This window comes from Malus domestica, chromosome 11 (assembly GCF_042453785.1).
Source record: "Malus domestica chromosome 11, GDT2T_hap1".
Classification (NCBI taxonomy): Eukaryota; Viridiplantae; Streptophyta; class Magnoliopsida; order Rosales; family Rosaceae; genus Malus; species Malus domestica.
This window is the reverse complement of record NC_091671.1, coordinates 5,841,108-5,857,406: the sequence shown is the minus strand read 5'-3', so window position 1 is coordinate 5,857,406 and position 16,299 is coordinate 5,841,108. Positions and strand designations below refer to the sequence as shown.

Here is a 16,299-nt window from a genome sequence, read left to right as displayed (position 1 = left end):
ATGATTGAGCCACCTGCTCTGCTCCTTCATGTCCTTCATTACCCATGGAATGATTCAACTTCAAATTATACACAGTCTCCAGAGGTGTCTTTTGGGGAGGACGAAGCAAATACTGAATAACATTAGCTATAGCTTCCCCTAACTAAACAATATTAGGGAAACTAGGCTCAGCTGAAGGACGTGGCTCTCTACGAGGCGGCATAGTTCTGACAGAAGACACCTAAAATAATTAGAATATTCACAAGATATGCGGGACTGCGAAACATAGGCTCTGATACCAAACTGACACACCCCGACCTAATATCGAGGCATGTTGGCCGTCACATGAGGGTGACATAGTCATGTGCACAGTGTGGAAGCAATAATGATATAAAAAATGCGAATAAATAAAACCAACTGACTAAAACACTAGATGAGATAAGGTGAAAGTGCGATATTAAAAGTGACTACACATAACCATAGCGTAGATAGTCTAAGTGCAATCCAGTAGGACGAATACTAATTATACAATACCAAAGATGGTCCTACATTAGTGATAATCTGTCATAACTGTTTTGGATTCCTCGTGAGCCACCAACGAGCACTCTTACCTAAAACCTGGAGGGGCACAAAACAGAAAGTGTGAGTGGGCAAAAAAAAGCTTTTTAAAATCATTTCATTTATTAAAAGTAGTAACCCATCACCGTAAAACATGTATAATTCCCAGAAAATAGCATATACGATTATATCCCAAAATCATATTCAAAATAGCAAATCCACCGAATATACCATGTCAAATCTCAGAAAGAAATAAGTAACTCAGGTGCAATAAATCAATATGAACTAGTATGCTAGCCGGAGTCACCTAAAGTGACATGTACGGCTGGGTCCACAACTCATCAATCAAATTCTGCACACGAGTCGGAACCACTAAATGTGGTCTGTACGACATGCTAGGTGTAAACAAATACGCTTAAGTGCTACCGTCACGTGAAGGCTGTGCGAAGTATCGCAAGTCACCTACGAGTCGGAACCACCTAAAGTGGTCTGTACGATAGGCTGACACCTGCCTTGGATCCAAGGTGAGCGTGTGGTGCGGGAGGTGAACGATCACGTGAAGGCTAGGCCCTGTCCTCAGGTGGAGCACTAACACCGGGGTGCAGGATAAATAGCTCGAAATACATCTCAGCACTAATATACTCATTACCATCACTACCATCAATATACTCACCTGAAGCTTACCTGAGCGTCCACAGCGTCGAGCAACAATATATATATAACCATATTAATGCACGATTAAACATAGAGAGCATTTGACATGGCATTTCAAAGTAGCAAACCATTTAATTGAGTTTTCTGGGAAAAATACCAAGTATGTATGTGTATATATATATATATATATATATATATATATATATATATATATATATATATATATATATATATATATATATACTGAAACCAAAAGTCCACTCACTGATATGTGCAAGGGTCGTAACCCCCGAGCCTTGCTTGAATGTGCTTGTCCTTAGGATATGTCTCACCTATATGTGAAACAACTATTTAAATGTTATTTTTAAGCACATAAACAAAACTAGGTAATAACTTCTCATACATTGCTCAATTGGGGTAATTGAATATACCACCGTGGCCTACTCAACCTCAGGAACAACCCCATATTTTTAGAAGAATTTTCCGACCACTCACGCGTCGGCCAAGGCACGGCCAGACGCGCAGGCACGTGCCTGACACACTAACGGATTCCCTAACGTCGTTAGGGAATATTCCGTTAAATAATAGAATATACCGTTAAATATACCTAACGCCGTTAGCATATTCCGTCAACTTTGACCGAATATTCCCTTCCTTCAACCTTAGCTCGCCGGAGTCCGGCGCCGATGACCTCTGCAACTGCTAGTTTCTGGAAAAACTTATAATCATCATATCTTCTTCAATTCTTAACCAAAATTCACGAATTTTATACCAAAATGAAGCTTAGGACGAAAGGAACACATCCTTACCACTTATAGGTCCTAAATTCACCGGAATCTCGCTGGAAAAAGTCATGATAATCCGCCCACCTGCAATGCACTAAACCCGAGTGTTTCTACGTTAAAATTACTCCAAAAGCAACCTAAAGTACTAGAAAAGCAAGAATAAAACCTTTCTAAGTCTCAAAACTAACTGAAACCTTCGCGATCACGTCGAGTGAACAATGCACCTCACCGGAGCTTGCGAGTTTCTAGGGTTTTCGAGGTCCAACCTCCAAACTAATGGTATGGCCTGGTTTTGGTTCCTAAGCTTGCAAGAAGCATGAATACGACTTCCACAACTTCGATCCGTGAGTGATGAAGTTGGTTGAGAGGTTGTCCGTACAGTTGTACGGAAATGGAAGAAAAATCCGAGAGAGAGAGAGAGGTCAACGGGTTTGTGTGGGTGTGTGTGGTCCAGGTTTGGGCAACCTAAAAAACAAATAAAATTTTAAGTTCTAATTGGGTCCAAAACCTATGCTCAAACACACCACCACAACTTAACATTCAAGGGCAATATAGGTCATTCCACGCTATCAAGGGTAAAAATAATAAGAACATTTGAGACGGGCTGTCACACACTAAGTTGGTTATTGGTTGTTGATTATTAATATGATTCAAAGATTATTGATATGAAATTATGAAATTAATTTTTAGGGTGAAAATTAAAATTGGAATTCTTGATTATTGATTAACTAATTGAATTATTACATAATGTGTACAATTATTTATATGATTAGTTGAATTGAATTTTTATTTATTGAATAATTTGTATGCCTATTGGTATTGATTAATTGAATTGTTGGTTGGATTAGTTATTATGCATATTAATATAGTCTACTCTAGGATTAAGAGTCTAAGATTTTTTTTTTCCTTTCTATTTTACAGTTACGTAATGGAACGAAATGGGAGATCAATGGTTGAGTGATAGCATGCTTGTTTACATTGAGAAAGATGTATTTGCTTTTATTGATAATGAGCCTTTCATGATATAAAACCTCGTCGACAAAAATTGTAATTTGTTTGTATTAATACATTATGTAAGACATTACTATATAAAAGAATTTGGTTGTTGCTATTCTTTTGAACCTTGCACTTTTTTAACTTCGTCCCTCTCCCCGTCAATTCCTGGCTTCGCCATTGCTTAGAAGCTCATCCAAGGTCCATCCTTCATTGATGTGTGTCTCATTCTCAACACGCCCTCTCATGTGTAGCAAATATTCAAGCCTATCACATGAACAAAACAAATAAGATGACGTGGTGTGTGGTCGTTGAACACTTCACGCGTAAGATAACCTGCTTTGATACTAATTGATTATAAGCATATGCAAGATACTATTCGAGTGAGATTAATTCTCAACAAAGGCACATAATTGATAAGTGATTACCTGTTGCATAAGTGAACATCCGTTTCTTTGAAACTTCAATTTTCTCTTTCTTTCCCAACAAAATAAAATAAAATAAACTTCTAAGAGGGTTTATTTGATCCGAATAAACGGCTACATGCATTCCTTAAAGTTCAAAAAATATGTACAACGACATGAATCAAGCCCTCATTGCTTTAGGTGGGGTGGGGGCCTTCTGTACCTGTTAGCACCTCATGTCTAGGTTACTACTTGAACCAGGATCAGGATCCTCTCCTGAGCAGATGGAGAGGATCCTCCTGACCAAGGCCATCAGGCCGTTCATTTTTTATCCAACGGTTATAATTATTATAACTTTTAGAGGGCCCTCCTGTTTGTAGCCGTTGGATAAAAAATGAACGGCCCGATGAGCCTGGTCAGGAGGATCCTCTCCATCTGCTCAGGAGAGGATCCTGATCCCTTGAACCAAGCCATTCACTAACAAGTGATTGTATTAATTAATTGGTTCGAATTTTTGTTTGAACATAAATTAATCAAACATTGGTCCCCCTTTATATCAGTTTAAGCTCTTACAAATAATGTTTACAGGTTGGAGACTGAGTAACCTTTAATTTTCCAAGTTCTTAATTAACAACGTTGTTACAATATTAAAGTAAAAAACTTCTTCTAATAAAGGAGAGATTAAGTGTTCTGAGGTTAATTTTATTAAAGGAAATGATAAATACACAGATTCATGCTTAGATGTCAAAATTAAAGTAAAAAACTTCTTCCAATGGAGATATCAAAAAATAAATGTCAAATGTTAATTTGATGGCTGACGTAGCAATGTCATATTTTCTTTTTTTCCAACCTTTTTTTTTGTTATAAATGATATTTGTAGGACCCATTTTAAAAATAAATCATTTAAAATAAAATTTTAAGATCTATAATTGATGCATTAATGAGACCCACACAATAAAATAATTAAAAATTATTTGACATCGCATTTTCTCATATGTCAATCCATGTAAGATTGACATATCAGTTGGAACTTGATTGTATCTTCAAATTTGATTACATGACATTCCACTTAGGATTTGACATCTCTTTTGAAGATGATTTAATCATGTTCTTGTTTTGTTTGATTTATTCATTCTAATAGTCATCAATAAATATGGATGGTTGAGAATTATTCATTCTTAACAAAGATGGACTTCCTTGCCCTATGTAAGTGTTTTTTGGTGTGGGTGTGTGTTGGGATGACGTCTCACATTTGTGGTAGTGTCTTTGTTCAGTTGTTCTCCCTCACATAGCCCTTTGTCTGTTTTGCTGTGTTTGCCCTTTTGTGGGCTTTCTGTGTTCAGTTGGCTTTTGCCCTCGGTTTTTATTAAAGCTTCGTGTACTTGTCCAAAAAAAAACAAAAAAAACAAATCTATGTAAATCAGTTCCTTTTTTGTTTAAAAAAAAAGTTTACCGGGAGGGGCCCATCCTAGGATCTGGGCATATCATAGGCCTATTTAGAGCAATTCCACCCCTAAGGACTTTGCGCTAGCACCCAGCGCATTTATCCACTCAAGTGAACAGTAATAGACCCCAATGAACAGTAACAGACCAAAGCATCTCCATCCCTAAAAAAATGCGCTGGCACCCAACGCATTTATTTGGTGTGTTTTTTTTTTTAAGTTTATTTCGGATATGATTTTTAACCAATTTTGGATAAAATTTCAAATAAACTTAAAAAAAACACTGAAATAAAATTACATACTCATCAAATAAACTTAAAAAAAAACACACTAAAATAAAATTACATAAACTCATCAGATAAACTATAGAAAGAAAAAAATAATTTTTTTTTAAATTTTCTGTATTTTTTAATAATTTTTCTGTATTTTTTAATAAATTTTAATTAAGTTAATTAATCTGGACCGTTGATCTTTGATCGGACGGTCCAGTTTAAAAGTAAAATTTAAATTTTTTTACCCTTGGAAATCCAACGATCTAGAAAAACTAGCCGTTGGAAATCCAACGGCTATCATAACGCCACGTCACTTAGCCCAAGTGGGCTGACACATTTTCAGGAAAGCCTGAAACCCACTCGCGCCTTGCGCGCTTGTGTTGCACGCGCTTGAGAAACAGGCCAGCTTCTTGGTCAGTCCAAAACGTGCTGAGCTGTTGCCTGGCATGGGCTGGGTGCCATGCAACTCCACGGGCTGGAGCAAATGGACTGAGGGCCAGCTTGTTTTTTGGATTGAGGGCTGAGACATTTTTTTCCCGGTGGAATTGCTCTTAAGGACTTACAAAAGGGTTCTTAGAGCATCTCCAATGGGTATGTCAATTTTTTTTTATCAAATTCTTAATTGATGGTTGATTTAGTATTTTGAAGCATGATGTCAAATTTCTTTATATTCAAACCGGTACTTAATTATTATTTTACTGTCATATTAGGCCCACTTTAAAATAAAATAAACAATAAAATCATTTTTAAAGCTTTATCTTGTAATATATTATGGGCCCCATGAATTAAAAAAATTATAAAGTAGAAATTAACGCAGCGTCAAAATTGACGCCTAAGGCCTGGCTGTCATTCCAGGTCAGCTAAAAGATTGTTTAGTTGGAGCAATATTTGCTGTTAAAAGTGATTAGTTGACATTTCAGCTAAGATTTCGCATCTTCTTTAGATATGGTTTTAGCCCTTTTTTTTTAACAGATTGCCTAGTAAGAGAAATTGCTAACAATGGAACTTGAACCGAGATAGTGATCTAGTAAAGAGAACAATCTTTACCAACTCAACCAAACTTGTTGGTGTAAATCAGTTCCCTTTTACTAATTGAACAAAACCCTAGATAGAATTTCATGTTCCACAAGTATTGAAGTAAAATGAAAATTAACTTCTATTTTAATTTTAAAAGAATCCTAATCATCAAATATAATATTTTTAACTTTAGAGTAGAAGAAAAGAAAGGCTTTTAAGCTGTTTTTTTTAGTATATCGACATTTTTACACTAAAGGAAGAGAGAATTTGACTAAGCTACACAATGGGCAGCTTAATTTTGTATCGAATTTGTCATCCATGAGATTCAAACCTAAGACATCTCACTTCCAAGTGAAAACGAATATCACCAGACCGTAGTACTAAGTGACAAGATAAAAAATGTTAAGTACATAGCTTTTCGCAAGAGATGATGTGTGGCTTTTGGATTAATGGATAAGCCATGCTTCTCTACTCCGGCTCATTTCAAGTCCGACTGGTATTGGTGCGCCTTACTCAGCTTTCACCATCTGGTTTGCTTGCCTTTAGAGAGTACTAAAGAGTTAACCTCTTCTGCATATATAAACGGCTTCGGTTTTTAATTTCTTCGAATCTCGTCTCTCACTAACTTTTTGAAACACATGTACCTCCTTCATGCTTGTATGTATATACGTTTTGGTTGAAAATGACTAATATATGCCGATTTCAGTGCACCTGAAATACTGTCACATGGTACTATTATCACGACATCAATAGTAAAACTGTTATACTAAGCATATAGTCCGTGTGTCCTTCTGTTAGATATAGTTAATTTATGTCTCCACAAGAACTGTCAATAAATAAATCATTCAAATCATAAATTGTTTAATCGTCCAAATAAGTTAAATAAATAGACGATTTATCATAAATATGATACTTGGAACTAACACTATGACATTTGAATGCATAGCAATCTCGGATTTGAATGAATTTTTGTAAGTAATACTCAAATGAAGATAAAATAATAAATAAATAAATGAACCGTTCCAATTATAAATTTAGACGATAAAGATATGTAATTATTGCAAGAGGCGTTGTGCATTCTCCCTGTGTGGATGCAATTATTATCTTTTATTCATTAGTATACTTTAAAAGTTAAACATATGAACCATGTCATCCTCTCATGATCATATTATAACATGTAAAATAATAACAAGTAAACTAAATACACCCTAAATTTTCTCCCTATAATATGGTCATATATATATATATATATATATTATCCATACCTTTCGTGCATTCATCAACCAATAATTCACAAAAGGGTTGGGATAAGGTTTGATAAATGGTGGTTGCACATGGGGATAATGCATAATGCTCTTTGACGAATCAAAGAATATATGTTTGCACCATATGGTTTGTTGCATGTACAATTTAAAACGTGTAAACAATATGTTGCATGAACTTTGTTGATATTATATTGGTAATGTTGTTGTTTTCTTTCAGTATTGTTGTTGTTATGACGATTATTGGTGTTAAAAATACTTAACATCATCGTCAATCGTCATTAACATAATCTTTATATATCTAAGCTCTGTAATAATATATGTACCACATCAAAGCCTCACGATCACCATGACTACATCGATAACGCACCAAATCTAGGTCGCTGGGTTTTTCTTTAAGTTGGTGATCTTAGGAATTTGCTGTTTTACCCTTTTATCTGTGTTTTCTTCTACATAATTATGTTGTCATATTTTGCAATCACACCCCAATTAAATTGCACTAGCTGGAGGATCTTTAGAATGGCTGATGTAAAAGACTGATCAGTTATGATGGCAAAACAAACAAACAAACATATAGTTTCCAAAAAAAAAAACAAAAAAACAAACATATTTTCAGAAATTGTATTGCATGCAACTGAAGGAATATATTGACAGAACACCATATGGGTCTTAATATATAGTCCTAGTTCATACTACACGGCTGGACAATTGTACTGCATGCAAGCATGCTGTTGACACAGCATATATATATATATATATATATATGGCTTTTAATATCCAGTTCACCTGAATCTTATGGACGAGATGTAAAAATCGTTCTTTGTGGTACCATTTGCTACGTGGGACGGAACGGAACGGAGTGGGATGAGGCGTTCCGTCCCATGTTTGGTACGCCTAAAACGGGTGGAACGCGTTGTTCCACGAGACGAATTTTGGGTGAATTTTCGTTCCGTCTCATCCCTCTTGTTCAACTCGTTCCACATCCGTGGAACACAAAATTATAATCTCTCCGTTTCCTTCTTCTTCCTCCTTGTTTCCATCCATGAGCATCTTTGCTCCCTCTCTGTTCCGTCCCGTCTGCATACCAAACGATACCTATAGGCACATAAATTTCTATAGGTTGTACATAAGTTTAGAAACATAAGTTAAGCGGTACATTATTTCATGTGTTATACTAAAATGAACGGTATCACCGTGTCACGGTATAATAATAACACTACATAGCTGAATTTGAGATACACCAAAAATTACTCGGTAGATAAATATGCCTAAAATCAAATTAAACGGGGAAACGGGAGGGGAAAAAAGGAAAGGATGATGAACAAGAAAATGGTAGCAGATAAATCTTGACAAAGAGGATAACAATCATCTGCTAGATAGGGAGGGTATAGTAGGCCTTATCCTGTTCTTAGTTGTAGACAAAAAAGGAAAGGACATATGGCACTTGTTAATTCAAAGAATCATATGGATAATAAGGTCAAATTCTAAACATATAAATGGTGTCACGGTCTTCCTCTGTTGAATCACAATTCACTAGGCGTGAGGTTTTATCACAAAAGGATCTTGATATTAGTTGAAGTAGGGTTGAGATATTTAAACTCTTATTTTCTCAAAGATACGGTCGATGTGAGATATTTCAACACTATCTTCCTATCTTTCTTTAGGGCAGTCTCTCAAATTTAAAAATGGAGAGCTCAATGCTATCGGGTTATAGGCACATTTGGAAGTGCTTTTAAAATAACTGAAAATGTTTTTGGTGAAAGTGTTTTTAAATTCCAGAAGCACTTGAAGTTCTTCCTGAATAAAGCACAAATTATGTGCTTTTTATAGAAAGCAGTGCAAATGCTCGGTTATTTTAAAAACACTTCCAAATGAGCCTATAATAATTTGAATGAATTTGATACACTGTATCAACATATGTTACTTATGATCTGTAAATTTTCTTATTGTGAGCCATATCAAGAGGCTGAGTAAGATGCTAATAATTTATATAGTGATGGGCAAGGATCACTGGTGCTTGTAGAGTTGTACGGTTTTGTGGGGGAAAAGCCAGGATGGAAAAAAAATAGGGCATGTGATATGATCACGACTGTCCATCTCTCCAATTATTCTCACTTATCTTTCTGAAAGCTGCAGGCAGTTATATAGAGTAAGATAAGAGTCAAGTATACGATACGACCACGTTCAATGCCAGGTTCGTGGAGAAACTAGAGGATCCGAGAGTGTTTTCTTTCCTTAATACGATATCAAATGCTTCACAGACTATGAAGCCTTGGTTGAAGACAATGTGATAGGTTGTCTAACAGCCTCTTAGTTGTAGCTAACATCAAATTAGAGATAACTTTTGTTCGTATACATAACATGTGATGCTATAGATTTACGCCTTATAACATGTGTTGTTATAAATTTACACGTAATAACATGCTAAGTTCTAGATTTATTCAAGATGTTGTAAATTTTTTTGAAAGGGCATGTGCTAATTAAAGCTTTGATTAGATAGTTTTATACTCTTAGTTTTATGGTAGCGATCTACACGTATAATTGATTCCAAACTGACGTACAGATTCTGCTAGCTTATCGTTTGTAAACAAAGAATAATTTAATCTTCTTAATTTCTTATTAAGTACTTTAATTGATTATTTATATATAATTAAGAAATTGCAGCGAAGAAAATATTCATGCAATTGATAGGTTTGAATAATATGAACAGAAGGTGCAAAGATGTGTACTCTCTCGTGTTAATCATGTCTCAAATCAGTGCAAATATTCCCACATCTTTACCCAACTTTCATGCTCACGAATTATGGTAGACAAGTAAATTATTTCTTAATCATACCCCTACCTCCAATGAATTTTGTGCTTAAAAACGTGCTGATCACATTTTATAATACAAATGCAGATTATCTTGCAATGAATTTTGTGCTTAAAAACGTGCTGATCACATTTTATAATACAAACTAGCATATGGGCACACACAAAGTATGTGAGAATTTTTGTTATTTTTTATTTATTTTTAATTAGATAGATATGTTAGAATTACCTGTAGGTGATGCTTTGAAAAAAAAACAAAAAATTTGGTTGTGTGAAATTACATTTCTACTCCATATTTCTTATTCATGTTATGTTTTAATTAGAGAGTTAAACTGATAATTTCATAAGGTTTTAGTTGACAATAAGTTTTATTAATTAGTAGAGATGCGTAGATTATCTTACTTGTTTATGGTCATGGTCTCTTGATTATTATTAACTCAAGGAAAAAACCATGCCTTTGAGTTGAAAAACAAACAAAAGCACCGTCAGCAATTTGTTTTCATGCGATATCCGAAAAGGAAATTGAACACAATTCTACGCGTCCATAGAAAAACCAGTTAAACTACAAATTTATTGCACGGAAGAGCTTAATTTGGTACGGTCGATGAATCAGAAACTCCACCATTCCAAGTAAAGCCAAATACACTTACGGGACTATTGTCAAACAATTATTTTGTCACATAAGTACCTAATTTTTCTTTAGGAAAACTAATGAAAAGAATTTGAAAATTTTGAGTTTTAACGATAAGGATAAAATAAAAAGTAAAATAAATAGTATTATAATTAACTTTTTAGTGTAAAATTGTGATTTTTAATTATAATAAACAGTGTCATGAACTTTTCGTTAAAGTTCTCTTTTTCTTTTTGGTCCAATCACGTGTGCATTATTGTTTGACACTCAATTATGTTCTTACTGTAGCTAGTTGATAGTAAGCTATAACTCGTGTACAAGATATGTGGCGTGAGGAATCCGCTGGTGTAGTTTGACATTTAGCATTAGAAATCTCACTGTATATATGGGGACGACCAATATGGTGAAAACGAAACCCTAATTTGCAATTATTGTAACACCTTGTGAGTGGAAACGATTGATGATGTATCCATGGCCGGTAGCTGATCACCATCTAGAAAAAGATAGCTGAAAGCATGAATAATTTATTAGCTTTGTTCGACAGGTAAGCTCGAAGAAAATAATTACAATGCAAAAAAGATCTATTAAAATGGTTTATTAATTGGAGTCATGGATAGTTAACTTGCTACGCTTAACCTCCAATCTCGTCTATAATATTCACAAATTGCCTTGGCGTGCGGCAACACGATTGAGTTGAGTATTTTAATGATTGAACAGTGACATGGTGCAGTTGGAATACTTAAATATGATCAAGAGCTACGGCTCTTCGCGAACGAGAGGTAAGTTTTAACAATGTATTTTAACGTAATACTAAACCGGCTCTTCACGAACGAGAACTTTAACACAATGTTATACAAACAATTGAACTGTATATAAGCATAAACTGTTAAAAATAAGTCAACAATGTATATCAAACTACCGTAACAATAAACCCTCAAACACTGAATATGAGTTTGCAGTTTGCTCATATGCAATAGAGTTTGAGGGGAAAAAAACAAGATTCTTAAGCATTTATATACAAAAACAGAAAGCCTGTTATATTTTCTATCAGATTAAGCTATGAAAACGTCGTAAGAGATTCTACAATTATACAAGGAACCGAATCCTAATGTATGACGAGGACAAATTGAATGATTCACTTGGTTAAACATAATCTTATCGTTTGTTTTAAGTCTTAATTGTAAGGCCAAGTGTAAAAAAGGTTTCACTTTTTTGCGTTTGGCTTCTATTTCAACAAGGATATCATACAAGCAACGACTAGGTCCATAAAATATAACATCTTGATTAGGATCTGTTATTTTATTAAGGTTAGCGTGGTGCACAACTGAGTTTGGAGCTTTGCTATGATGGAATTTCAGCTGAAAAGCAGAGAGGAAATGGTAGGTGTGAAGGTGATAAGTTATGTGGAAACAAGGAGTTGTTAGGTATTAAACAAAGGAAAGAAAAAAAAGTATAAGATAAGATAAGATAAGATAAGTAGTGGATGAACAATTTAGCATAGTTTAAATGTGTACTAACTTCTTCAATTAGGAAAAAGTGATGACAATGATGGTGATGAATGATGATGATGATGATGATGATGATGATGATGATGATGATGATGATGATCTTGACAATTGTTAGTAATTATTTACACTCGGTGCTATGTTTGTCTCATTGAGTTTTATCTTTGACATTTTGTTTTGTCTTACTTTATTTTTTGTGGTTACCATCTGTGTTCCTGAATATTTTATTTCATCAACTAAGTTTAATGATGCGTTAGTTTTGCTAACATGACATGAGTTTTAGTATTTTTAACCTCGTTTTTACATTTGGGACATCTAAAACTTCAAAAATCATTTTGGCAACAAAAATTGAAAAGAAATCTTCCACCAAAGTTTTCTCAAAACATGATAAGCTCAATTTCTCAAGAATTGTCATTAAACTCAAAATGTCTTTGACGTATTCTTATATTCATTGTTAAATGGCCAAAGGACAAAGAATCCCTTAATAAAGAAGCTTATGGTTAGGTGAAAATTCTATAAAAAAAAGGTTTATGAAGGTTTCCATAGAATTTTGGAAAACTGGTAAAGGAAACCAAACAAACAAACAAAACAAACAAAATTATTCAAAACTTAACGTAAATATCATGAACTAAATTTACATTTTAAAATGACACGTTGTGAGAAAAATATCACGATAAATAAAACAGGAGAATCTGACTCTTCAATCCTAATTTTAAAAGTACAAAGTCTTCCAAACAAGCATTGAAATAGAAAACTAAACAGTGTACACCAATAATGTGGTTCTCGATAAAAAAAAAAAATGTAAGGGAGACCATGTTTTAGACCATAGTTTGTAGACCACACGATGGGAAGGTTGATATCATTAAAAAAAATAAAAAATCCAATCATCAATCATCGTATCATGTGGTTTACCAAACATTAGTTCAAGTGGATGATCTCCCTAGTATTTCCTAATAATACCATGAGACCTTATTTCACTTACTCATCCATCTATTTAACACATAACATGTGAGAATGTTGATAAAGCTACTCTAGAGGCTAGAAAGCCCAAGCCTAAGGGAAAGTCCGATCCAGAAAGCTTTACCCAATTTAATCCTAATGGGCCTAAAAGGCCTCATTGATGAATTGACAAAATGGGCTTTAAAGTGGGTCGAACAAGTTTTTCCTTTGTTTTGGTCAGAGTCAAACCAACTCGTTTTCGCTAGTTGCCATCTCAAATCTCTCTCTCTCTCTCTCAAAACGATTCATCGTCTCCGGCCAGCTCCGCTGAACTCACCGTGTCGTTCTCTGAAACCGGTTAGTCATCAGCTACTTCCTCTCTGATTGGTTGGTGAGAAAGATTCGGTAAAAAGATACATAATTTGTAGGATTTGACAAATTTGTAAAGCTACTGATCTGTTTAGTTACTTGTGAATAGAAGTAGATTGTTGTTTGTGTTAGAATAAATCTTGTGCACAATCCCAATTTTCTTAAACACCCATTTGTGGTTTTCTCAATTTAAAGTTCTGTAGGAATCCAATCAAATATACACACTTATATGCACACATATATGTGTGTGTGTGTGCGCGCGCATATAGATGGGCAAGATCACAATGAAGCTCTAACCTTTACAGTCAACTCCATCCTACTAGATTTTTTTTATCCTGGAATTTACTCATGTTTTTCTTTAATCTTTGGGATATGGTTTTGTTGACTTTTATGTGACTTGAGACATCTTAATCTGGCACTAATCTTGTGCTTGTTGTTTGTAGATTCCGGAGTTATGAATTGGGTTCAACGAAAGATCTATCTTTACAATGTGACATTTGGGCTCTATATGTTGGATTGGTGGGAGCGTTATCTCTTCAGTATCCTATGTTTTGCCTTCTCTTCTCTTCAGAATGCTGGATATTTTGTCCTGTTTTAGTTTAGAGAGCATGTGGATTTACATACTTTCAATGAGTGAACTCATTTCCTTGATCTGGTATATTTAGAGTTTACAATTAGGAATGTTTGATAACTATTTCGTTTTTAGTTTCTTGTTTTCATTTTTGTGTTAGATATAGAGGGAAATACATGGGAGAAATGAGGGACATAGAAGAGTGGAGAAAAGATGGTGGGTGAGATGTAGAACAATATATGGGAAGACACACAAAATGCAAACCAAAAACCATTTGTAGTTAGATTTTGTTTTCATTTATTCTTCTTATTTCCTTACCTCTCTCCTACCCACACTTCTGCATCACTCCTTTCCTTCATATATCAAGCACAGAAAGTGAAAACTAAATACTAAAAAGCAAAATGGTAGTCAAAGGGACCTAGCATTTCATTAGCTCACAAAAAATTCTTCTTTCTGTTATGATTTGGTAAAGTGACTCTTTTTTTCTGGCATTTTCTTAGATCATCGTGTGCTAAGAACTGATTCTATTTCTAGTTTGTTTAATTGTCTCTACCATATTGTCACGTATAAGTATCATAAAAATTTGTGTTTTTGGTCATCAGCGTCTGGTGCAATATTATGAATCTTGATTCTTGATGAATAGCAGGAAAATGCATGTTGAGGAAGTAATACTATGAGGATTCAATATGTTAACTGTATATCCCACCATAATTGGTCAAATTTAATTTGGAGTTCTCTCCCTTCCTTTCTGCTGTTTATTGCATTTGTCAGTTCCTTAATCTTGACAGATACTTTGGTCGTTGTGTTACTGTGGTTCTTGTGTTACAATGGCTCACGATATTTAATGGAGTTTGGGAAGAGGTAACATTCTAACCGTTTTCTCTTGTCGGATATCATTAGGTGGTAGCATCTTATCATTATGTTATACTAGACTTTGTAGTATGTACTTTGCTATGATGCATTTGGATGCGATGGTATCATGAATCAATAGATAATGTGGGATTTGGATGCCATCTAAAAGTGAATCAGTTTACAGCTCTTGGTTCAACCTCCTTTGTGACATTGAACTTCTCCAGTTTATGTATCCATTTTGGAATAGAAGAATTGCCTTCTTTATTGCAGGCTTTGCAGCCACTCGACCCTCTTTTGTAGTGGGCAGTTTCAAAATTTCTTGAATTAGTTGTTGTAGTTGAATAGATTATTAGACTTCATCTGAATCTCCATTATCACTTTTACACACGAGAAGTGGTTTCTTTTGCTACGAATTCAAAGCACCATAAAAAAATAATCCGAACATTATGAAGGGTTTATCACTTTCTGTTACAGTCCAGGAATTGTGGCAATTTTATGCTAAAATAGTTCTGAGGTTTCTCTAGTATTTTTAGACTTCATCACATGTGCTTGTCGGGCCATTAAGAAACATACACACAGAACTATAGAAGGTGAAGTTGCTTATAGGGGTGTTTTTCGAATAAAGGTCCCAGATTATATTCGAATCCTTTAGGATGTAGTTTAGACTTCGAAAACATAAAAACAAATGAACTGAAGCAATGCAAAATTTTCATCAACTGATTTTTGTGCTTTGTAGAAGTCCCTGCCATACAAGTTAATCTCCTTTCAGCTTATCAATCAGATATTTATGGACTGTCATTGGTTGAACTGAAAGATTTAGCGTGGTAACTGAAAGACTGTAATGTAGCTTTAACTTGTCCTTCGAATATAGTGTCAGGCATCTATGGTGAGGCCTGGACTTTGGAGGAAGCATCGACTTGGATTGTTCAGATTGATGACTGAGCGATGATTTGAATGCAGATGCACCTTGTATTACACTGTATTTAGATTTGACTTGTGAACTGTCGATTTTGTGAGAGCAATTATGCATCTCCTACACCATTTTTCTCTTGTTTTAGGCGTCAGTTATCACTTACTATAGCAGACGGTTTTACTTCCTGCTGTATGGCATAATTCTAAGAGTCAGATTTTTCGTTACATGTTGTGATTCGTTTTCCCATCTCTGTATTCTCCATATCCGTTTGGCTGAGAGCTTTCTTAATATTTGTATTTTGATTCAAACTATTGAAAGGTGAAAGTGAACTTTGAATTTGAA

The 16,299-nt window shown here is 34.6% G+C and overlaps 1 protein-coding gene across 3 annotated transcripts; it reads left to right on the top strand.

Moving 5' to 3' along the window:
* Window positions 1–13,479: 13,479 nt before the first annotated feature.
* On the top strand, window positions 13,480–16,299 carry LOC103412811 (uncharacterized). Of its 3 annotated transcripts, none has more exons than XM_029088214.2 (4): window positions 13,480–13,609; window positions 14,065–14,160; window positions 14,981–15,053; window positions 15,916–16,299. In XM_029088214.2, the coding sequence occupies exons 2-4, from the start codon at window positions 14,076–14,078 to the stop codon at window positions 15,932–15,934; spliced, it is 177 nt and encodes a 58-aa protein (XP_028944047.1). In that variant the 5' UTR covers window positions 13,480–13,609; window positions 14,065–14,075; the 3' UTR covers window positions 15,935–16,299. The 3 variants fall into 3 exon arrangements, with proteins under 3 accessions (XP_028944047.1, XP_028944044.1, XP_028944045.1); XM_029088211.2 differs by having other exon boundaries at window positions 15,781–16,299; XM_029088212.2 differs by having other exon boundaries at window positions 13,518–13,657; window positions 15,781–16,094.